The sequence below is a fragment of the Gavialis gangeticus genome, unplaced genomic scaffold, assembly GCF_001723915.1.
Source record: "Gavialis gangeticus isolate Ggan-Ray unplaced genomic scaffold, GavGan_comp1, whole genome shotgun sequence".
Lineage (NCBI taxonomy): Eukaryota > Metazoa > Chordata > Crocodylia > Gavialidae > Gavialis > Gavialis gangeticus.
Window position 1 is genome coordinate 219,160,504 of NW_017729032.1, and position 25,409 is coordinate 219,185,912.

Genomic DNA, 25,409 nt, shown 5'->3' on the forward strand with positions numbered 1-25,409 from the left:
GGGAAGCTGCTATGAGATCTGTAAATTGTTAATGGCAGACTGAATACACAAAAGCATTCTGTCTTCCTATTTGTGGCCAATCGAGTTGAGAAGATGAAAACTTATGTGGGACCAAAAAATGTTCCTTTTATACACTGGGATAATTTGAAATTTAATCTTTGGAACTTTTGTTTGTGGGTAGAGGGAGACTAGATAGCAAGTGGGAAGACAAAGGGAAACTTCATTGCTATCAGATGATGTGACTGAATCAAGGGTCATGGTGGTGAGGAGGGAATTACACTGTCCTAGAAAATTTATGGGCTGTGTAGAATCTTAGTGATTAAAGAAAAAAAAATCCACTGTGTGGATGTGCAATACATAACTTCCATCTGAGGTTCATTTAAATTGTTAATGCAGATTGAATTTTTTTTTTTTTTGGCCTCAGCATTTCCTCCAAGCCTCTCTCACTAGCAGGGCAGAGTGGGGAAACTTGAATAATTGCTGCCTGATTTGTACTGTATCTTCTCACTCTAATCCATGCACCGTCTTCAGTGCTTATGGCTTGTGTATGTAATCTAATGGAGACCAGAGCAGGGTTTGAAAGCTGGGGGTCACACTAGGCACCAGAGGAGAGGGAGTACTGGGGACGGAAGGGGAGTGGATGATTCTTACCTGCTCCCCAGACTCAAGAAAAAAGAAAAAAAAAGTCTTCATCATCTGCTGCCACTGTGGCATAATCTTCACAGCCTGGTTCTTGCTGCTACAGCCTCAATGCGGTGTGCTTGGGCACTGCTGCTGCAGGGGCATAGAATCCCTCAAGGGGGTGGGTGCTGTCTGCCATTCATTTGGGTACCCGTGATGTCCCCCTTCACCTCCCACATTACACTTCTTATGTAGACAGACATGCAGCTTGAAATTGCTTCAGTGTTGAAGGAAACAGAGTAGAGAGGGACAAAAAAAAGATAGACTGTTACAAACTATCAGTTCTCTTGCAGTGCACTTTACCTCCTTTGGCATTAAAGTACAGCAAGTACAAAACCCAGTAAAGCTGAACTCTTACAGAAGGCAAGACAGACACCCTATTAGTAACTCCCTGGCATTTAAGTCAAGGACAGTTCCTTCAAGTTCCCTAGCTGACTTGGGGTGCCTCAGTGAAACACATTGTTCCAGTCCATTCAGACATATAAAACGTAACCCTCCTTACCCCCCAGTCATACCTATAGCTGTTTGTTGCCATTATCTCCTCTTCTGGGCTCAGAAAAAATTAATAGCTAAGGTGGCACCTGCAGAACAAGGAATATTCAGTCTCATTAGGATGCAAGCCACAACAGGTCAGTGTAATAAAAGGAGGGTGGGGGCAGACAAAATACATAGCAGGAGCATAATTGGATGGTTTCTTTAATTAAAATGTGATGGTGCTTAGAAGCCCACTGAACTCAATAGTGTAAAAGATGCAGAACATAAAGATGGCTCCAGGCCCAACAAGCATGCAGTCTACTGACGCCTAAGCCTTGTGACTGATGGTTGTGTATTCAGACTTAAGTATTAGACAAGTTTACATTAATTTTTCCATATTTACTAACCTTTAATGGGGTTTTTTTTGTTTTAAAAAAAAAAAGGAAGAAAAGACTCAGGATGGAACCAAATACTGACTTTGCAGACTACTTGTATTTCTCATAGTCCCTTCCCCTTATCCCCTCTTGACCCATTTTGCACCTCTTATACCCAGATAAAACCCAACAGGACTTTGGTTGCCTAAATCCAAATTATGGTCTTTAAGCCATTGAAAATCTCCTGCCTAACTTTGTAGACACTGAAAATCTATAGTTTTTATCCCCAAATAACTAGGAATAATTGTATTTATTTTGTTTTAAAGAGTACAGAGCAGGTTGCTGCATTCTGTCGCAGTCTACATGAAATGAATCCTTCTGATTCGAGCACTATTCCTCAGGAATTTACAGGGCCACAACTGGCCACCATGAGACAACTAACAGATGCAGATAAACTGCGGAAGGTGATTTGTGAACTCCTTGAAACAGAACGCACTTATGTCAAAGTAAGTTGTCTACATCTTTCCTTTCCCCTCCAAAGTTGTATTAGCCTTTTTGTACATTTTAACTTAAACTCTATGCAATGGTTCATTTTTTGGTTGGTTGAGGTTTTTTGGTGGATGCGGGGAGAAAGCCTGTTGTTGGTTTTGGTTTTCTTACTTTTACAGTAACTACTCTGTATACTAGGGGAAAGTTCTTTCATCATTGGGTTTATAAACTGATTTTTAAAAGACCACCTGAAAAACCTCAAATATTTTAAAACTGAATTTCAAAAGTTCTGTACAATGGCATTAGTCTGATCTGGCTGGTTTATAGAGGAATATTGACATGGGATCTCTTGTGTTGTTTTCTAGAATAAAAATGTGATTTGCTTTTCATGCCTTGGAGTTTACTTATAGAGTATTTCACATCTGACAGATGAAAGATGGGGACTTTATCAGTTGTATTAGAGAGAGGATCATTGTCACTTTAATGGACTATTTTTTTTAGATGTACTTGAAAGAAACAATACTGAACTGTTTTCTTTTTAATGATAGGACTTAAACTGTCTAATGGAGAGATACCTGAAGCCTTTACAAAAAGAAACTTTCCTCACTCAAGATGAGGTATGCTAATTCTTGAGATTTTGATAGATTTGTATTGTATGAATTGTGAAGGAAGAAGAAGCTACGAGGAGCAAATTTATGTCAGATTTGTTATAGGAACCGGCCTTGACTAAGAGAGAATGCTCACATTGCATCTGATGACAGCCATATTTTTGTAATGGCACTTAAGAAACCTTCAGTGCTAAAGCTCTGTATAGTACAATGTAGCTAAAAAGCTTTCTTAACTATGAGATGAGATTTTCAGCATATTCCCCTTCTGTCTTATTAGCTTGATGTGCTCTTTGGGAATTTGACTGAAATGGTAGCATTCCAAGTAGAGTTCCTGAAGACTCTTGAAGATGGAGTGAGGCTGGTGCCAGACCTGGAAAAGCTTGAAAAAGTTGACCAATTTAAGGTAGCATTTTATTAAATTTTGGCTGAGACAGTTAAATGCACTTCAGTGTGCCATAAACTCTAATTTCTGGCACAATATTTTTCTGTTTTCTTCCCCCCTCCTCCCCCACTGTGGTGTAGAGTACTATAACAGTAGTCCTGTGATTCTTTGTCAAACCAAGTGGACTAGCATCTCCCTCTTCACTAGTCTAAACTACTTTAGATCAGGGGAATGGGTGCCACAAATGGCATGGGCAGCCTTTGTGTGTGGTACATGGCAGATCAGAGAGGGGACAGGCAGCACAGTAGCAGATGGTGCAGGAAGCAGAAAGATGAGGCTGGGAGCAGAAAGCAGAGCATCAGATTGGGCAGGAGGAGGGGATTGGGATGGCAGCTGGGGAGGATGCAGGGCTAATTTGTGGTGTGCCTGACAAAGGTTGGCTTCCACTGCTCCATCTAAAATACTCTGGCTGTACTCACGTTAGTTAACATTAGGGCTCTTTGAAACGAAAGTATCCCAGTGTGGCTGCAGCTCATGCTGCATTTTACTGTACATGTTGTTGGAATTCTGTAAAAGCATGGAGATGCACTATTCTTACCTCATTGTCAGCTTTCATGTCTTGGACTCAGGAAAAACAAGCAGCAGTAATGGAATTACATAAACTTTTCAGTGTTGACAAGTCTAATGGACCAGTTGAGAGAAGCCACTGGGGAAATGGTTTTGAACTCCAAACTGTGTTCTATACTTGATTGCTCACAACATGCAAGCTGGCAGGAGTAGCAAGTGCTTCCAGATATCAGGAGCAGGGAGAGGACCTATAAAAGGAAGCCAGGAAGCCGAACAGATTAAAGATACAATTTGAGAAATAAACATAGGTTTCTCATTACTAAGATAGAAGACTGAAACCAGTAGATGCTGCTCGCTAAGAACTTGCTTGCTTTGGGGAATTAATGGTACATATCAAATCAAGATACTTAATAAAGACTTACAAGAAAATTGACAAATATTGAACAGTGGTGACAAACCTTTCCAGACCTTGATAAAATTTGCAGAAGAGAAAAATGTGTGCGAGGAAGAAGAAATCCCCCTCTTATACTGTGCACAGGATGAGAGGAAAGTGATTTGGGGAATAGTGCACTAAATAGGCCTTAAGAGATCTGGGCTCAACTCTGCTACCTGCTTCCTGAGGGTAAGGACAGCTGTTACATTTGTAGCGCTACACGGGCTATGGATAAACATTCAGTTCAGCGATGGAGAGGCAGGGTGGCTCAGCCCATCCAAGGCCCACTGAGGACGAGTTGAGCTGCAGGGCAATGTCCCCTACCCTTTGCACAGGCTGGGGACACCACCACTGTTGCTGCCACTTAAACAATGTGGGCAGTATTGAGCATCAGTGTCTGCCCAGTGCTGTGGGGCAGGCTGGGTGGGCTGTCAGGAGCCGGTGCTCTCCTTCCTTCCTCCTCTCCCCCTTGGAGGAGGCAAGGGAGAGCAGAGGACTGTGGGATACTGAAGGTCCTCAGGACCCCAAGAGAAGCGCATAACCTTTCAAGCTGATGTGGAAAAAAAACTTCTCAGTAGAGAGAACTTCCTAGTGGGAAGTGCTCTCACTTTTTCTTGGAAGAGCCAGCTTCCTTCTGACAAAAACCTGCTTCTCCTAGCACAAACTGTAACGCCTGTCTGCAGCCAAAATGCGAGCGTGTGGGCATGCAAGCCATCTGCAGCACTACAGACATGGTCCAAATGCTACACAAAAGTACTTGTTTGAAACAGGTTCCTCTCTGTCATGCTGTGTTTCATAGTGCCACATGCAATGCCTGTTTAGTCACATATAGCAATGCAAGGCTCTCCAGAAGCCCAGCATCCCACAGTACTCCAAGGGGGAGGGAGGGGTTGCAGATGGCTCCCTGAGAGCCTGCCCATGATGAGCTGTCGGAGAACCCTGCTGCCACACTGCAGCGGGAGCACCAGCCAGAGCCAGGGCCATCACGGCGCTCTGCTGCATGAGCACAAGAAGCTGCTGTGGGAGTACTGCCAGTACTGGTGGGAGCTGCTGCCATGTCACTATGATGGGGGTCTCTGACTGCTGCTGCACCAGGACTGGGACCTGATCCTGGAGCAGTGGCTGTCAGAAAGCTTGTCCTCCTCTGCCAGGAGCTGGTGGAGGTGATCAAGGACAGCCCTTGTGCTCACGAGCAGAAAGCATACCCCTCACTCACCCTTCACAGCAAGTGGTTGGGGCTGTTCTTGACAGCTGCTATTGCAACCCAGCACTTGTGATTTAAAAAGGAAACCCACAATTCCTTTGGTAGATTTTTATGCAGAGCAGGTATGAAAATCTGTCCTGACCTCTGCCTTCTTTGCTACCTGGTAAGGAATTTTTGGACACTGTTTCTGTTGCTGGCAGTATTTAGTTCTCCTGGATAAGAACCTTATGTAGGTGGCAGAGAACATACCAGTAATGTGATACCCTTAAAACATATCCTGGAAAATATTATGCTCTCTTAGAAGCCTGCTTGTGATAAGTTTTGCCACAGGAAAAGTGATGAAGGGGTTTGTGTTCAGGTTTTTTATGCTTTAATTTCTAGAAAGTATTATTCTCCTTGGGCGGATCCTTTCTTTACTACGCTGACCGTTTCAAGCTGTACAGTGCCTTCTGTGCCAGCCACACCAAAGTTCCCAAAGTACTAGTAAAAGGTAAGAGCTGCATGGTACATATGCAGATATACAATATATTGCATTATGTGAAAATGAATATATTTTGTACACATGAGTAGCTGAGCTTCCTAGATGTGCTAGATTTCTCTTCCCTCTCAAAATGGAGTATGTGGCTCACAATGTAGATGAAAGGCTTCTGAATGGCCAGGTGGGTCATTTTGACAATGCAGAAAAACTGACCACAAGACTTAAAGACCTATGCCACCCTCATCAGCCCATGTTTAACTGCCTTCCATCACCACACTTAAGCAATGTAGCTAGCATTGCCTGTATGTTTTGTTCTCTGTTCCATGCAGGGGAAGAAGTGGGGTTTGGGTTTCTTAAAAGCACTAAACTGTATGTTTAGAAAATATTTTGCACTTGGTGATAAGGTTTGTAGTGGTCCTAAATTCCTGTGCAAGTTTGTCTTAAGGTGATGTCCTGCAGAAGTCATCCTAGTGAAGCCCAGTGAGACTTGGTTAGGTGCTGGGAACATCTAGGAAGTGAGAAGGATAAGATGAAAGGCATCTTCCTGTGTCATGGTGGTAATTTTTGTCACTATTTCAACAGAAGGGCTAAATGACCCCTGCTGGACCCACTTGCATCCAATATAGCCAAAGAGATGCTGCACCTGTTTCAGTGGAATAGGTTTCAAGGCATAATTCACTGAGATTATTTCACCCTTGGAAGTGGATTCAGCAGTGGATTGAGCAGTGTTTCATGTAATATAATTTTGGCTGGGATGGGGGATGGGCTAAAAATTTAGATGTAGGAGCAGCACAGCTTGGGAAAAATATGCTCTTATCATTCAAGAAACGTTTGTCTCTGACATTCAATCAGTAATTATGTGTGTAGTCTTTTGAATCAGTAACTCTCTTTACAATAAAAATGAATGCTGGCAACTACCCTGAATATGACCCTGAATAACTTGTTGCCAGTTGCATTCATGTTCTGTGCTGCTAGTAGCATCTCATTTGATAATTATTAGGACTTAGGGTATGGTTTTTGGTCAGTTTTACTCTTGTGGCTTTTTTGACTTTAAAGTTTGCATTTGAATTATGAAATCAGATTTGGAGTCCCTCTTGTTCCAGGAAAAAGGCTTTAAAAAGTCCTGTAAAGTGCGTCTGGCAGCATTTTCATAAACTGTCATAAGAATCCTACAGCAATTATTGCAGTTTTAACCAATAAATAAATATAGTCTTCTGACCTAGCTGCAAAAGACACAGAACTTCTGGAAGCAATGCTACATATGCTGTACAGCTTCCTATTTTTAGAATATCCATTCTTTGAAAAATTGACTGTTTTTTTAATATAGAGAACAGATGGAAAAATGTTTTGTATAAAGGTGTACAGCCTTCTTAATATGTCTAAAATAGAATGCAGACACAGTTTGCTAGTATACTGTATTTTCTTGTGTACCACATGCCACCAGTTAAGATATGCATCTTGTTTTGGGAAGACAGAATGAAGAAGAAAAGATTTTTCCTGTGTCAGGGCTGCCTCTGGACCCCTTCTGGCAGTTGCTGCTCAGGCAAAAGTTACAGTTTTAACCCTCTTGTAGGTGCTGATGAATTAGCAGCTTTTGGCTGCCCAGGGAAAAGCTACTGCCAATTTGACACAGGCTAGGAGGTTTAAAACTGTGATGCTGAACACTGCACTTCACCTCTCCCTCCTTGGTTGGGAGAGAAGGTTAGCCCCAGCAGCTATTACAGCACCCCTGTGCTTCAATTCTTGTGCAGAAACCGGCTTCCCCGTTTAAGATGCATGCTACTATTTTGGAGGGCTGATTTCTAAGAGGGAAAGCTGCCTGTGATATGCAAAGAAACATGATAATTTGTCTGGTTGGTGCTATAGATGTACTGTCTTATTGGCTTTTAATTTTGTTTTCACTCATTTTTTCACTTTGAGTTGTAATAAAACCACCAAAATGCTGTTCCCTTAATAAAATTGCTTATATCGTTGACAAGGCCAGACATGCCTACCACATTAGTGATTTGTGAATTCTTACATATGCCTCATGTGGCTCCTTTTGATTAAATGTGCTAGGGGCTGACAGGGTTCATACAGCTCTGAAATAGCTACGAGAATGGAAATAGTGTGAGAGGATGGTTAAATAAAGGAGGTGCATATTGCTATGAAAGTTGGCTACCCAAAAACTTCTCTCTGATAGAAAAGGTACATATTGCTGTGAATATGATGAAATGGTGTTTGTTCTCTGTGCGTACATTACAACCTTGAAAAGTAATTTTAATAAGTTGGGGTTTGTTTTTGTTCTTTTTGTAAATCAAGGTTCTTCTTTTCTTCTAGCTAAGACAGACACTGCTTTCAAAGCTTTTCTGGATGCTCAGAATCCTAGACGGCAGCACTCTTCAACACTGGAGTCATACCTCATCAAGCCCATCCAGCGGATACTGAAGTATCCTCTTCTGCTGAAAGAACTGTTTGCCTTGACTGATGCTGACAGTGAAGAACATTACCACCTTGATGGTAAGGGGCTGAACAATGCAACTTCATTAAACTCTGTTGGAGACTTTCACCCTTCAAAATGTAAATGCAAACTCTTGTGAAGAATTGTGAAGCAGCTAGTTATTTTCCACATGTTTTCCCCCTCCTCCAGTGGCCATAAAAACAATGAATAAAGTTGCCAGTCATATTAATGAAATGCAGAAAATCCATGAAGAATACGGGGCAGTGTTTGACCAGCTCATAGCAGAACAGACAGGGGAAAAAAAAGAGGTAAGGCCTTAATTCTTGGTTTCAAGACTGTTAGGATTCTATCTTGGAAGTGATATTACTGTGTATTGCTACGAGTACCATCCTAAATGTGTTCTTTTTTTTGTACTATCTGTACATAGTATGGCATAGCTAAACTACAAAAATACATTAATATTTTAATGTATAGCATAGTCAGTGGAGACCCATGAGTTTCATAACCAATTAGGGACTCTTTGGGGGTGAGAGGAGCTTGACTCTTTGGCACTATGAAACATCTGAAAATTGGACCCATTTCAAATGGGACCCCTCAACATTTGTAATTATTCATGAAAACATAATTCAGTAATCCTGAGAGAGAACTTCACCACATGAGGTAGATGGATGCATGTATGAAGGAATGGAGCAAGCTTGGAGGTGACTAGAAAAGCGATAGCGATTCATCAAAATTAGGTGTGAAGGGGTTGGCTAGAGGAAAAATCTGAACGGATGGAGAGGGGAATCTTGCTTTGAGGAAACTTTTAAAGGGAGGAGCCTTTAGCAGCAACTTAAAGGCAGGGGAATGCAGGTATGAAGGGCAGGTGTATATGTTCAAAGTATATATATGGTCTGGGGTAACTGAAGAACAAATGCAAGGGGAGCTGGAGGTGCGTAAAGAAGAAGCCAGCTGGGTGGCAGGAGCTCTGCACTTTTTGACTTGAAAGCAGTTCACCTGTGGCAGTAACTTGAAAGAGGAGGAAATGATCCCTGATGATTACACAACAAGCAACAAAAATGAGACTGAGTTCCAGCTGGGGGTTGGGGATCCAGCATGAGGAAGCAGGCATTTGTCACCCATGCTGCCTTCTGTTCCACAGTGAGTTGAAGGACGTACAATTTTGCAGAGGTGTCCACCTGATGCTTCTTGCAAGGCCACTATTTTGTGTTAAAAAGCAGGGGGAAAGGTGGAAATAGATTTCTCAATTTGGGTAAGGGAGAGAGCTGATGTTTCTGACGTTTAGTCTCCAGAGACTAAAATGTTTCAGAGTAAAATGTTTTTGGGCATGGGGGTAGAGCAGAAGTTCCCAACCACTGGGCTGCAGCTGGTTGGCTGCCAGGTGACGGCATGAGCTCCCTGCTTGGACCCCTGTACATCCGCCCAGGCGAGTGACTTCTGCCACTGGCAGTCACATGCAGGGTTAAACTGAGCAGCAGGGCAGCCCCAGGAGGGAGGCAGCCAGTTGTGTGTGCCCCAGCCTGCTCCCATGCTGGTCCGCAGTATAAAAAAGGTTGGGAAGCACTGGAGTAGAGGGTGTCTCTCTCACGTGTGCTCACTCTCTTTTTCTCCAACCGTACTTGCACTAGCAATTAGCACCATTATTAGCCTTCCCTCAGGAATAGGACTTAGAATAATGAGGGATTTGCCAGATTCCTTAATGCACAATGATATAGGGGAAGGACTATGTCTCTCTTCAGTTAGTAGTACAATCTAATTCGTTCTTTTTATTAAACTCTTAATATATTCAGACCCAATAACAATAAACTGAAATGAGGAGGGATGGGTAAGGAAGTGTGGCCCATGAGACTGCCAAGGTTCTTGGCTTCTACACTGTGAAACCAAGCCTTTTCAGTGAACTTCAGGGGTCAGTTAATTTTATGCAGAAAAATTAGGGATTTGCATGCATATTTGTCTAGCTAACACTGCAAGCCATGTTAATTGTTAGCATAGTCTGTTAGCATAAAACCAGCAGCCACCTGCTTATGCATCTCATTATAAAGGTTGTCTGCTTTTTTTGGGATGAAACTCAAATGACTAAAGGTATGTCTGCACTGCAGTCACAGAAATGACAGGGTGGAGGTACCAGGCTTGGGTACTAGTAGCAGCCCATCCACAGAAGTCCAGAGCTCAGCCCAAGCTAGCTACCCTCTCAGCAGGTAACTTAGCTAGCACAGCCTTCTTTGCAGCAGAGATCCAGCCTGCAGCTATGAACCTTTTACAGTGGCATTATTGTACCTTCATATGTGCACTTGGCAGGTTGCAGATCTTTCTATGGGAGACTTACTTTTGCATAATACTGTCATCTGGCTTAACCCTCCTTCATCACTGGGAAAATGGAAGAAGGAGCCTGAGTTAGCAGCATTTGGTAAGTAATCCGGTGATTTATTTTAAATACACAAGACCTGCAGACTGCCTTTAGCAGAGGTGCCCAATATCTGTGACAAATGTTCTTAAGTAATTGTATTCCTGCTACATCAGCTAGGACTTGAAAAATTAAAATATGTGATGACTTACCCCTTAAGTGAAAAGGGAAGTTCTGATCTTTTAGGCTGCTTGCAGACATGAAAAAAACAAAAACAAAACAGCACTTTAAGTTCAGCATGCCTCCACACCAAGCACAGCAGATGTTCAGAAGAGGCATCACGTTAGTTTGACCTGGCTTGCCTAACCTCTGTATAGGTTGGGCACTGTTTGCTGGAGTTAGTCACCTTGTGTTTCTAAATCTGGTTGTTAGAGGGGTCCCTGCCACATTTTACACATAAGATGTGATTAACTCGTTAATCACATTTTATAAACTCTGATCTGGCCACATGTTCAGTCAACTGGTGGAGGGATAAAAGGAGGAATAAGCCCAGAAGTTATTCAACAAAATATGTAATAACTTTGTGGCTGGTTCTTTTCATGCCATTAACTGAATGTGTGGCGAGGGTGCCCCTGTGGCTGGGAGCTAATCAGGACTGCCAGCTAAAGGAGTGCATCATGCATCTCTGAGGCTGGGAGCCCCATCAGCAGAGGGTCCTCCCAGATGAGGAAGCTTGCCACTTTTCCAGGATCATGGGCTCCAACTGCACCAGTAGTAGGTCTGATGTGTGATCTCACAGTCATGCCTCCTGTCATGCAGGGTGGATAAAAAATCAATGATTTAAAAAACAAACAGGGTTTTTTTTAATTTAAATCAGATTTTTTAAAATTTAATCATATTTTTAATTTTTTTAAGATGCTCTTTAAAAAAAATATATAAAGATCATTTCAATTTAAGATATGTTAAAGCTCAAAGATATCATTGTGGAATAGGGATTATAACTTCAAATTATATATTATTTGCGACAATATATTCATGTAACCTTTTTAGAAGTGTTGTAAATAGGTCACGACAGACTATGGGCTATATTAAGGGCCCAATCTTATGGGGTTCTCAGAGGCTGCTCTGTAGATTAGTAAAGCTTAAAGAAAACCACTCGACTCAATGGGACTCAGTGCTCAGTCTAGAAGGTCCCATTAAGCATCTCTGTGATGCTTAGTTTCAATTCTCAAACTGTGGAGTTGTCTCCATAGATCATAGACAGGCAAGGGTCTTTGGGTAAACATGATACCTTTTATTAGACCAATTAAATAGTTGGAAAAATTGTTCTTTGCAAATTGTCAGGCACAAATGCCCTTCTTCAGGCACAGGGAGAGTTTATCTCCAGAGATAACATCCTTGTTAACAGCAGTATATGGAGGTGGGAAATAACAGCCCTAGTGTCTCTCTGCAAGTTTGTGTACACTCAGTCAAGCTCTTACCTTCTTCTAAAAGTACATAGTTTCAAGAACTGAAATGAATAAAGGATATCAAACAACAAGAATGCACTTTTTGTAGAAAACAAGTAAATTGAAGCTTCCTGACCTGTGATTTAAATCGTGATTTAAATCCACCCCAGTGTGTGGCATGTCAAGATGCATGATTGTGTGGACTGCACATCAGATCCCATCACGCTTTTACCTGCATGTTACCCAACTCTTCTTGTGTTGAGCATGGGAGAGGGTGGAGGGGTTCTATTGTCTTGTTTAACCCTTAGCCTGTGGGACTTATGGACTGCTTTGTGACTGGTCCAGTTTGCCCTAGTAGGTGCTAAAATTACTACCGCTACAGCTTGCAGGGTCATTGAAACATCCACACCTTCTCACAGCATTAAGGTGCAGTCCTGTGGAGATAGTTTTTAGCTATAGTTATGCATTTTTTGCTTTTAGGATTACACCTGAGTATATGAGTGTTTGGGGCTTTTTAAATGTACTCAAATTAATCTACCAGCATACATGCACATACATGCCAAGTCATCAGCAAACATTCAGATCACTAGGAAAGCCAGTGGTTCTTACTTTTCTTTTCAGTTGTAGTCATTCAGTTTCCAAATAAAATACCTACCAACTCCCACTGAGGAAGTGCCTTCCATGTCCCTACTACTACCAAGATGTCAAAGGAGCCATCGGTGGCTGTCAGAGCCTTTCACCCTGCTGTGTATAAACTGGTTATATTGCCACAGTCTGGAGAATGACAGGAGGTGCCTTGAAGCTGAAAGCAGATAATGCATGTTAATTTGATTGGTATCAGAAACATGGAGTAACTTTAATTCCAAAGAGCTTTACATCCACTTCATTAAACCTCAGAAAATCCAAGTATTTTTATTCTAAATAAATAATTTCCTCATAAAACCCCCCAAAATGGCCTATTATGTTATTTTACCTAATTTGTTTAAAATGTGTTGAAATGAAAGAACAGTGATTTGAGATTAAACTGTGTATTGACTCTTCTATTAAATAGCTGTCATAACCATCAGTGGTCCAAGTGGGACACTGGTTTGATTTAAATATGATGGCATCCCTGTGAATTACATCCTAGAACCTGCATCAGGCTGGGAAGGTTGAAATGGCTTCCCTGAGTTAGCTTAGCTAGATAAGATTTTTTGTTTTTATAACCTATTTTTAATAAAATCCTATAATTAGCAAATATGGCACTCTGTGAATAAACATTTATGCACTATATATTTTGAACCTGCACAGAAAAAGTGTTTAGTGAGCTGGTCTTTAGGATAATGTATAAGGATACATGGGTTTTACATAATTACCCTCTTGCCTTGCTCTCCTTCTGCTCTGACTGAACAGGAGGCATATACGAATTTTCATTTCAATTTTATAGGTTAATTGTGTGCATCCCTTCTGTATGTGCTTGGGTTTTACAGGGGAGCCAAACCATTACTGACTATGACTTTGTGTTTGTTAATCTTCAGTTTTCAAAACTGCCGTGGTACTTGTATACAAAGATGGTTCCAAACAGAAGAAGAAACTTGTAAGTTTTGTTGCTGCTCTGACTACTACAAATATAGGTAGTTGTGGATTTTAGACAAAGATTTTTCCTCTGACATTTAGGTATAGTATAATTCTTGTGTGTGCCCAAACCCGTGTTTGCCACCTCAAACTGGAATGTGATTTTCATGAAGTCACGAACAGTGAGGCGTCTGTCTTTTTATGGCTTTCCTCCATTAGGAATATCCAGTGACTGGAAGGTATGCTGCCTTCAGTTCTGGCTTTTGGCTTATGTTTGTTTAAATTGAAGCAAGTGCTTTGCTGGATTAGGGTCAGAGTATAGTGTTTGAGTGATTTAGGTGCATGTGGAGCCAGTACCAATGTCGATTCCCAAATATGATGGAAGCAACAATATAACTTTAAATGCTGCTTTTTTTAATTGACTGCAATAACTTGGAAAGATGGCAGAGTGAGCAAGTGTGTTTCTTGTTCAAGGATTTGGCTTGCATCCTTCTGCTCAGGTCAGTCTTTTTAATGGAGATAGATGAGCTACAAAAGAGAACATGACTTCATACTAGTATTCAGTGCTTTTGAAGTGGTAGGAAGAATTGGTCATTGTCATGGCAACATTTGCCTGGCACTGTGACCTGCCATTAATGAAACTTATTTATAGGCACTTTAGTGTAGTGCTTATGGCTAAAACATTAGAGTGAAATGAAAACTTAGAGTTACTCTTGAGCAACAGAGCCATTCCCACCATGGGGGGGTCAGGGGGTGGGTGTGCATGAATCTGCAAACTGTTTTCTGACTGCCTTTTAAAATTAATCCAGGGAGGATCACACAGGGCTTCAATTTATGAAGATTGGGACCCATTTCGTTTTCGTCACATGATACCCTTAGAAGCTCTGCAGGTTCGAGCACTGGCAAGTGCAGGTAACACTGTAAATATATTAATATCAAAATGTCCATCTTGGTGGTTACAGACCAATATTTGTGTGTATACATGTTGCATTCTCATCTTTTCCCAAAGATTTCTGGATCCTCACTTCCCAGGCCCCATATCTTAAACACTGGTTTAGTTGAGGGGTGGTTGAGGGATGTGGCCAGCCTGGAGAGGGTTCATAGGAGGGCCACCCGCTTGGTGAGAGGGCAGCAGGACAGGCCCTATGAGGGAGAGACTGAGGGACCTGAACCTGTTCAGCCTCAGCAAGCGGAGGCTGAGGGGGGACCTGGTGGCTGCCTACAAACTCATCAGGGGAGGTCATCAGCAAATAGATAGAGCCCTTTTCTCCCCAGCACCACCTGGGGTGACAAGGAACAATGGTAATAAGCTGTTGGAGAATAGGTTTAGGTTAGAGATCAGAAGGCAATATTTTACAGTTAGTGGCCAAAATCTGGAACCAACTTCCCAGGGAAGTGGTCCTCGCCCCTACCTTGGGCAAATTCAAAAGAGGTTAGATGATCACCTGTCTGTGGTCTTGTGAACCCAACATTCATTCCTGCCTGTGGCAGGGGGTCAGGCTAGATGATCTGTTCAGGTCCCTCCTGACCCTAGCTACTGTGAAACTATGAATGCAACTGGTGTTGGCCCTGGCTACTCTTCAGTCAGTAAGGGTTCACTTGCAAAACCATGCAATTCCTCACCTCTAAGCCTGGCTGCCTGGTTTTAAGTAGGTTTGCTTCAGAGTGCTCCTCCCCTCCCTGTCTTGTGAGGATTGGGATTCACTCCTAGTCTTGGGTTTTCCACATCATTAATTGTAGTTGCTAGGTAGTACAGTGAGTTGAGGTTTGTGTTTTTTTTTTTGTGGAAACTTGATACGAAATGTATATAAAAATTGTAGTCGTCTAAAAATAGATTATTTTCTTCACCTTCCTCCTGTTCTCCATAGTAGTCTAAAATGTGAGGAACCCGTCCCCCTTTTTGCTTTCCAGTAATACTATTGAAACAGTAGGCTGGGCAAATTGATGTCCTCTTTACAACTAGATTCCTAGATTCCTAGATGTTAGGGTCAGAAGGGACCTCAATAGATCATCGAGTCCGACCCCCTGCATAGGCAGGAAAGTGGTTCAGATGACCCCAGCCAGATGCCCATCTAACCTCCTCTTGAAGACCCCCAGGGTAGGGGAGAGAACCACCTCCCTTGGGAACCCATTCCAGATTTTGGCCACTCTAACTGTGAAGAAGTTCTTCCTAATGTCCAGTCTAAATCTGCTCTCTGCTAGCTTATGGCCATTATTTCTTGTAACCCCCAGGGGCGCCTTGGTGAGTAGAGCCTCAGCAATTCCCTTCTGCGCCCCCATGATGAATTTATAGGCAGCCACAAGGTCGCCTCTCAACCTTCTCTTGCAGAGGCTGAAGAGGTCCAGGTGCCCTAGTCTCTCCTCATAGGGCTTGGCCTGCAAGCCCTTAACCATACGAGTGGCCCTTCTCTGGACCCTCTCCAGGTTATTCACATCCCTCTTGAAGTGTGGCCCCCAAAACTGGACACAATACTCCAACTGCAATTTGACCAGTGCCCACTCTGTAATACTCTTCCCATATTACTTTGTGACTAGGTGTCTATTCTCAGTGAGGGAGTCTGTCTACCCAGATAAGCTCAGTGAAAGACTGCAGCTGCAGGGCTACATACAATGTGAAGATGGCATACAGTTCATAGACCTGGCAAACCTCATTGTATGATAATTGCCTTGGAAATGGTCTAGAATGTCTTTAAATGAAGCTCTCTCTTTCAATAGCCTTCCATTTTAGACTGTTGTGTGTCATAAGTATTTACCCCAAGGACAACCTTGTATTCCATGAACCGTCTCATCGTTCTCTCTCCATTTCATTAGTGGTGTACACAGACCTATTGGCTTCCTTTCTTAGAGGAAGGAGAAACCCACTGGGGGTGATGCTAGCCTGGGACTTGGGCATCCCATCATCAGTTGCTTGCTGTGCCACAGACCTGTTGTCACCTTGGGTGAGCCTCTCAGGATACGTCTTTGCTGCCTTTGTGGTGAGCCCAGGATCACCAAAAGAAGCACAACCCACCTGCTTGTACATTCAGGGTTCACCAAAGTCTGTTTAGGTGGTTTAGCATGGCTCTGAGCACATCTTCAAAGCTGCTCTCAAGTGCACTGTCTTAAGTATGCTTAGGGCCATTCTGAGGAGGCTACATTGCCTAATTTCTGGGGTTTGATAGGAGCTGAGGACAAGTTACTCAGTGGTGTTCCCCCGCATGCAGCAGAAGCAGGGTAGACAAGCCTTTTGGTTTTTCTGTGAAATGGAAATAACAGTCGTGACCAAGGTGTATTGGCAACTTGTGCAGCTGTCTCTAACTAGAAACGTGTGTGGTGAGTGCTTGGATCAAATCACCTTTGAGTCTGCTATTTTGAGTCGTCTTAATATCTCACCAAACAACGTAATAAAAATGGTAGTTTGAATCCCAGATGCCTGTAGAGGGGAATGGAATGTCTTTGGCTTCAATATCTTAAACTGTATTTTTTGGTATGCACAAGCACACGTTCAGTGCATGTGACTGTGTAAGAGTCCTCACAGATCCTAGAAGATGGGCACTTGGTAGAGAAAGACTCTGTCACAGACTACTCTAAGTCCACTCAATCTGTTTTTTCCCGAAGTATGGAGTATACTCGGTATAATGGAGGTTTACAACTGGCTACTTGGGTGAAAACCTGTTATTTAAAATATTTTTCTCTTTGCTTTGCTTTCCAGATGCAGAGACCAATTCTGTTTGTGAGATTGTTCATGTTAAATCTGAATCTGAAGGTAGACCAGAGAGAACATTTCACCTCTGCTGTAGGTGAGTGTGCCTCCAGACTGTCTTGTGTTGCGAGATTTTTATCTAGATCCCAGTGTGCCTTAAAAGGACAGGCAAGTTGAGAACAGAACTTGAGATCTGAAATTCTACCACTGCCAGCAAAAGTTCCTTGTTATATTAAAAAAGAATTTTACAAAAAAGCTGTATTTTTCAGCCAGTTTCACACCTTCATAGGAGTACTGTTTCATTGCGTTTTTTACCCTTCTAGATTTGCACCCAGCTCTAATCCAGTATGCCTAGTCAGCATGTTGGCCAGCTGCTGAATGTCCAGTTTGGGCAATGCATTCCATGCTGGCAAGTCCTGACTCGTACTGTTAGTCTAGTATCAATGCTTAAATAATGATATTGCCCCATGGAAAAAACCCTAGTGTTGGCTGTCTTCCCAGTCCTAATTGCAGTACCAGTATGCTGGTTGCTTTAGTATACTGAAAAGAGTTAAAGCTCCCTTCAGAACTTTGTTTGCAAGGCTGTCAGTGGTGCTGATGCCGTAGATTTTCGCGCTTTGGCCGACTTGAAGTTCACATAATTTCTGTGCACACTGTCTAATACGAGCATGCAGCTTGTGAGATTTTGTTAGCTACTATATGTTTGCCAGCTAACCATCAATAGCTGACCTAAGCGAATGGCTGGTATTGGAAGAAATGGAAGACTGGAGAGGTAGACAGTACTTCTGTTTTTGCCGAATCGTTTGTTTCTTTGGAAGTGTATTTCAAACTGGTGTTCTGCTCTATGCTCTCTATAAATAGTGTACTGGCTCCTGAGTAGTGCACGTTTTTTGCAATTATAGCACTGTTGTTGACTGCCTTACGCTACAGCAAACTTGCAGACAGTAACATCTGTTATGACCTTGTGTCCTAACTTACATTCTTATTTGTTTTCAGTTCTCCAGAACACAGAAAGGATTTTCTGAAGGCTGTGCACTCAATTCTGCGTGATAAACACAGAAGGCAGCTCCTTAAAACTGAAAGTTTGCCCTCATCTCAGCAATATGTTCCTTTTGGAGGAAAAAGATTGTGTGCTCTAAAAGGTGCAAGGCCAGCCATGAACAGGGCAGGTACTGTAGGGATACAGACTTTCAAGACCCCAGTAACTCCTGCACCATTGTAGGACACATTTGAGTTGTTGTTTTCAGCAGACTAGTTTTTCTTTTCTTCCTTTTCTGCTTATGTAAAAGTTCTTTCTCCTTCTTTCACATCCTTGAGCCTAAAAAATGGCCACTGTCAACTTTCTCCACTTGGGCTTAACATCAGAGCAACCATCCTGGCACAGGGAAAACAAGCAAGGCTCCTTTCATTGCCAATCAACTGTATATATTAGCCTGCTAAATGGATACAGTTGAACAGAGCAGGTGTCTGCTTTGTATTTTTCAAGCAAAAGCATGTACAGTCCGTCTGAGCTACCAGTAGTCTTAAACTCATCAGCTCCAAAGGTATTTTTGTTTTTTATTAGCTCACTTTGAAATGATGACTGCTCCTTTGTATGTCTTTTCATCAACCCTTCATCCCTGTTAGCATTTGCTTTTCCCCTCTAACATTGGAAGGGCATATGTGCAGTTTAAATGGTCTGTCCTAAAATGTGGACTTTTCCTTTCAGTTGCCTTCAGGCAAAACAATCGGAAAATCACAGGGGAAAGCAATCTTTCATTTGCAGAACACTAAGTGATGGAGGGAAGAACCACTCACTTCCAACAGAAAAGTACACAATAATTTGTTCTGCTTGTTAGATTCAGTAATCCAGACAACCAGGCTTTCTGTTCCTCTTCTGTAAAAGGCAGGTCAGATTTAAAGCATTCACGGCATGGCTTCTCACTGAGAGCTGATTCTAGTCATCTGCCTCAGGGACATCTTTTAAAAAATATATAAGCATGCAGACTCAAAGGCCAAATGTGTGTTACTTATACCACAGTGCTTCAGTCAGCTTAAGTGGCCTCAAATGTCAGAACCTTCATTTGCACACTGGATGTGCTGAAGTAAAAATATATTGCATAGGTCTTTCTCGCTGTTCAAATTGAATGCTAAATGCTGAGCTATTTAATGCATGTTTTCAGGTTCAGGGATGTGTTCTCAAAGGCACCTCAGTTTGATGTTTATTAGAAGTACCATTAGTGAGCTGACAAACTTTTTCAGTTTCTGTGCAGAGCTGTGATGCCTGCGTAGCACTGAAGTATCTGCAGGATTCATCCTCTGCTTTGTCCGACAAGCTATTAAGAAGATGTTGCAGTTTGGAAGATGTGGATTTGCTAGGTGAACCTAAAACTAGGTGATAAGACTGATGCTGAAAATGGAACTTTTGACACAGTACTGTAAAGGAAGTAGTAAGGATTGACAGAGTACTTGCCCTTACATAGAGATCGGGCAGTTTTGTCTATCTCAGTTTAGCTGCTTGAAATGATATTGTAGCCCTACCTGTGAGACAAACCAATGTATCCTGTTTAGTTCTAGGAATAGTTCACTTGGTTTTTGCTGTCTGTTGACAACAGGGCACTACTAGTGAGAAGTTGAGCTGTTCTGATGATTTTTCATGCTGGCTGCCTGCCTACCACTTAGGAGGAACAGTAATTGAGGCACATTATCCCAGCTTATGGATCTGAATAGCAGAAACTTCTCCATCACAGCTGGCAGAAAGACCCATTTGAGAAGTTGAGTAAAGCACTTATCTATCAGATTGGTGCAAAGTGAGTGAGCCATTCTTGGAAATCTTATTTGGTGCCTAATGATGTTAGGAAAGGACACTTGGAAGACTAGTTTTAGAGTAAGATTTTACTTTGTGTAAAGCATGTGGGGTTTTATTTTTGTGTGTGCACAGTGTCAGCCCCAAGCAAGTCTCTTGGGAGGAGGAGGCGGCGGCTGGCCCGAAACAGGTTTACCATTGACTCAGATGCCGTCTTCACAAGCAGCCCAGAAAAAGAGTCTCAGCAGCCTGCAACCAGTGGGGACACTGACCGCTGGGTAGAGGAACAGTTTGACCTTGCTCAGTATGAGGAGCAGGAAGACATCAAAGAAACGGATATCCTCAGTGATGATGATGACTACTGTGAGGCTGTGAAAGGTGCTGTGGTTGACAAGGAACTTCAGGAGCGGTTGCAGGCAGCTTCAATTACAAGCAGTCAGTCAAGTCGGGGGGATAAGCTGCGGCCTGCCATGGATACACACGCTTCCAGGATGACTCAGTTGAGGAAGCAAGCTGCTTTATCTGGAATCAATGGTGGTCTGGAAAGCAATAGTGAAGAAGTCATCTGGGTTAGGCGGGAAGACTTTGTACTTAACAGAAAACTAAACACGGAGCTCTAACTTTGTTGCTTTTTCATTAGGTGGTTTGTGTAGATAGATATTTCCCCCTGTACACACACGTGTATGTGCATGTGCACGTGTACACGCGCACACACATGCACACTCTCTCTCGCGCGCACACCCCCCCCCCATGGCAGGTAATCCCAGATTGCACACTTGCACACAGTTTGGCAGCTGCACTAGTCGGAAGTCATGCAGCCACGTTATAGGTAACTTTAAAAAGTGAAAAATCTGAAATGGAACACACTTGAGGTCATGTCTGTATATTGCCAAGGGCTTTTAAAAAATTTTATTTATTCTAAAATAATCAGGGCTGAATATTAAATATGGGAAGTATATCATCACTGGAAAAAAGTAACTGTGGGTATCGTAAGTATGTGCAGCAAACTAGCTTAAACAATAGCACAAAGAACAGAGAGGTTTTATATCTATGAAATGCTAAGGAGCTGAACCGATGAAAGAAACTGCCTTTTTAATCTGTACAGTTGCAGTATTCTTAATGCTTTCCCTCTTCAATGTAAGAATATACATGTATTTTAGGAATGTGTGAGGAAAGATTTTGGATATATCTTGTGAGTCTTTTTGGTCTGTAGCTGTTATAACTTTAATGTCAATGTTGGAAGCTCTAGTTTTGCATAAAATTGTAAAGATGCCAAACTCTCTTGAAAGAGATCCAAATTTAACACTTGAAAAGATATTTTTTGTATTTTAACTGAGATGCAGGGACACACGGGGATAAATTTTTTAGTGTTAGTTTAGCTCCAGCTCTAGGATATGAGGCAGAGGGGAAGGTATGGTGGTTTTATCTTAAATTAAGGTATCAACAGGAAACTTAATTGTTTTTTCTTCAGAGACTAGATAACTGTATATGCTTGAGACTGGAGTTGAGTTAGATCTAAAACATACCTGAATTTAGGTGGACTAAACTAATCTGTGGTGTAACTGAACTGATTTCAGTGCAGCTACACTAGGGATGAATTTGGGCTGCTATGTCTGATAGAGTTTGGGGGTGGGGGGAGGGTTTTTCATGGCCAAAAACTGACCTCATCCAACTCCTTAGTGTGGATGAAACTAGTGTATAGTAATTTCTTTGTAAAGATTTTTTTCCACTGCAATAGAATATGAACAAGTTATAAACAAGCAAACCTCTTAAACATTTTAAACCTTTTATTTAAGCATCTAAAAACAGGGTAAAATACAACTAAAATCTAGTGGTTTTTAAGTAGATTTCCAAATGCTAAAAGCAAGCACTTTTTTTTAAAAAAGAGAAAAAAAAGATTTATATAGCTTTCCCATTTCAGTTTCACCTACAAAAAAGGAAGATTATATGAAAAATTTTGTATCTACTGATGTTTGACACATTAGTAGGTACTTTGAAAACCTGAAATTTTATAATAGCTTTAGGATTATATTTTATAAAATCAGCTGTGACTATATTTTGAAAACGTAACAGAAATTGTTCCCTTAAAACACGCATCAACTGTCTTGTGCCCCGACTAGCATTTTTCTCTTTCTTCTTTCCAGTGTACTATATATTCGATCTTTTGAAAGCTTTCTTCTGGTAACCTTTTTGCTATCTTCTGATTTCCTTTCCTAAAAGCTTTAGAAAAGTTTCTATACACTTTGTATCATTGCTTCATTGTTTTATATCATGAGTCAATTGTGTCCCAATTTATTAGAAAAGCAGAGGTTTTAGCTGTCCTATGCTGTACCCAGTGGAATACAGTCTGTTGTGAAATACTGGAAGTCTGGTGCTTGGAAGGTGCCATTGTTCTTGTACATAATGTCATGACATGTCTATGTCAAAGGTTCTTATATATTTCTTTTATAAGCTGAAAGAAGGTCTATTTTTATGTTTTTAGTTCTATGAATGGAACGTTGTAAATGCCTGTCAGACAATAAAATACTGGAAAAATCAAGCATTTGCATGTGTGTGTGTGTGTGCATGTGTTTGCGCACACATGAATCAAGGGAGCTGCTCTCGTTTCTGCCTTGATCAGGAAGAACAAGTAAGGTTCTTATCAAAATATAAACCAGATATAATTCTGTTTAGGGCTATGTAATCTATACTACTGTGGAACGATAACTTTAGTAACATATCCTCTATATTCCCTTCTCTAACATGGTATATGCACATTTTTTGTGGTGGAGTGGGGAAAGGAGAGGACACTTTTTAAAGAGGATCCTCTGATGGTTATGATAAATGGAACCAATTCTTTCTTTCTGTAAATAATTGGTTGCTTTTAGAGAACATACTCCCTTTTTACCACAGTGAGGTAAAATTACCTCTCACTGGGGAATTACCTCTTTATCCATGACCCCCAACCAACTCCTAGCTTTCAATTTTTGTATGTCTCGAGTCTCTGTTTTCTGGTGATGGCCTGATGATTTGCTAACATTTTTCATTAGGATGAACTTTACTCTGTGTGTGCGTGTGTGTGCGCGCGCGTGTGTGTGTGTGTTGAGGGGAAGGGGTCCTTTTAGTGCATTACTATACACAACGGTAAGTCTTCATCATAGGGTCCATGTCTCAGCCATACCTTCAGACTTTGCTGGACAGGGGCTTTACCTTTCCTTCCAGGTGCACCTACATCTCCCTTTCCTGTTATGGTATATTCATAAACACATACAATCTGGCCTACAAGAGAATAGTTAGCCTTGTTAAATCCAATTGGCCAAGTAGTAAGATGACAGAGCCCCAAGTTAATTGTACTGTGTAATGAAGTACAGTGCCATAAGATGCCTTTCATACCTGCACACATCTCTGGATATACTTGCACATGGTAATAGCTTAATTTCTTTCTCTATCACAAGTGACTATAGCACATTTTAGAGGTGAACAGGCTAAGCACAAGTCTGTTGCCACATGCTAAATTTAACTTTGCCACTACCGTGGGTCAGCTGAGATACTGTTCACCTTGGAAGAAGTGGATAATACAATCTTCTTTCTTGTGTTTAAAGCACTTAATCCCAGTTAACTTCTGTGTATACAAACCAAGGAAGAAGTGTGTATGGAGATGATGCTGGGTGCGTGGATAAATGACATGTTCATTAGCATGATCTGCATAGATTTTGCACACAATATAAATTACACCTGGATCCATAGAAGGAAAAACCTTGAGCTTTACTGGGAGAGCTGGACTCAGTAGATGGTTATTACAGCACCTTGTCACCAAGTGGGGCCTATTTGCCTTGATCAGACATTTATACCAGTCCAGCTTTCACCAGTTCATTCTTACCCTTGCTTTGGTGTAATTCAAGAGTGGATTGGTTGAAGTTACCCCACTATAGGTCTGACAGTTGTTCTCCCCTCCCACCACACCACCCTTTTTTTTCCTCCAGCATGTACAGTTGTGTACATGTGGCAGCTCACCATATAACTAATGTAGCTATACATGAATTTCTTTTCCCTACTCCTGGCTGCTGTTTGTAAACAAGTAAAGGTGAAACTTTCCAATAATCTCTGAAAGTATACCCATCTTTCTTTAAAAAAAAAATGTTGGTGACCCACTTGTCTGCCCTTACTATACTGTTGGGCTGCATCCTTTTCATTCTTATAGCTAATCAATTGGACATGTGGTTGGCTGAACAGCTGCTTTAAAAATAAAATGAATTCTCATTTTTTTCTTGCAGGGTACTGTCCTTTACGTTGTTTGGTTGAGTGTTTTTGTTTCTACCCCTGCCATGTTTTTAAATCGCGGGTGATCAGGGTGGCTAACTGCTGCTTATCTAAGCTGGGTGCATGCATACAATCCCAGACATAACGGGACCCTGATCCTAGTCAGGTCAAGTGAATTTTATCTTATGACTACTATTTATTACATAAAAAATCAGGCTAGGCCTTGGGTGGCAGCAAGGGAGAGGATGTGATCACATTTTAACTGCAGACTTTCATATGAACAAATTTCCATAAGGCTTTAAGCTTGAATTTTTTTTCTGTTTAGTTTAGCAACTATAGTATATTTGCATATAATTTTCTTTTTTTAATGTCTCATCTTTATGCAATTGAACAATCTCCTGTGGGTTAAACCCAGTAGCTTCAGCAAAGATCAATTCCACTTGAGATAAAGTTAATTGGGGGAAATGCCACAAGAGGGAAGGCTAAGAGCACAGTAACATATGAAAGACCTCTGTTTGTAGAGACAGCACCCCAGTGCATAGATTTTAGCATTTTTTTTTCCTGAGGTAGTATGCTTGAAATTGGGACCAGCTACACACAGAGCCTCCGTTCTGCCTGAGAAACAGCCTCATGCAGTCAGGTCATGTCTCTTGGAGAATAAATGATTCTTGCTGTCTTGTTTTGTAGGCCAGAAACACAAGACCTTGCTCAATATTCAAGGTTATGAGGACAAGCTATAATTGATCCTAAGATCTGTCTCTCTTTTTTGTTTAGGGTGGGGTGGGGGGGGTGTTAATTTTGCATCTGTGACTACTCCAGAAGCAAGTATGCTTCCCTCCTCCTGTTCATAGCAGAGAAATTGAGACAATTTTCAGGCTACTGGACAAGTGCAATCATCTGCTTTCTGCACATGGTCAAATCGGAACAGACTCTCTAAGACAACAAATAGTTCTCCCTGACCGCAGAATTGCATCCTTTCCAAATTACAGCTTCTGTTCCAAAACTGGAGCTAAAACACTCCTTGGTGAAAATAAGTAGCTTCTTTCCCCTTCTGCCAATACCTCACTATTGACCTTTCTGAAGCATCAATACTAAATTGTAACCTGAGGCAAAACATATAGAAAATTTCAACTTAAACAGTTTGAAGTTAAAACTAACTGAAAAACCAAGGGTAGAAAGGGAAGTGTCGGGCTGCTTGAATATGGGGCAGTTAACAGCTCTGTTACT

At 41.6% G+C, this 25,409-nt stretch overlaps 1 protein-coding gene across 7 annotated transcripts in view; it reads left to right on the forward strand.

Moving 5' to 3' along the window:
* The window catches only part of TIAM1 (T-cell lymphoma invasion and metastasis 1), a 333,643-nt gene extending 311,161 nt beyond the window's left edge, over positions 1 to 22,482 (forward strand). For 4 of the 7 annotated variants that reach the window (XM_019524601.1, XM_019524604.1, XM_019524602.1 and 1 more), the window contains 12 exons: positions 1,856 to 2,035; positions 2,567 to 2,635; positions 2,904 to 3,029; positions 5,594 to 5,702; positions 8,010 to 8,189; positions 8,320 to 8,438; positions 10,429 to 10,537; positions 13,440 to 13,498; positions 14,286 to 14,388; positions 17,168 to 17,255; positions 18,155 to 18,327; positions 20,079 to 22,482. In XM_019524601.1, the coding sequence (XP_019380146.1) occupies positions 1,856 to 2,035; positions 2,567 to 2,635; positions 2,904 to 3,029; positions 5,594 to 5,702; positions 8,010 to 8,189; positions 8,320 to 8,438; positions 10,429 to 10,537; positions 13,440 to 13,498; positions 14,286 to 14,388; positions 17,168 to 17,255; positions 18,155 to 18,327; positions 20,079 to 20,563 (1,800 nt within the window). In that variant the 3' untranslated portion in view covers positions 20,564 to 22,482. The other 3 variants (XR_002098932.1, XM_019524606.1, XM_019524607.1) reach the window with 3 other exon arrangements.
* The last annotated feature ends 2,927 nt before the right edge of the window (positions 22,483 to 25,409 follow it).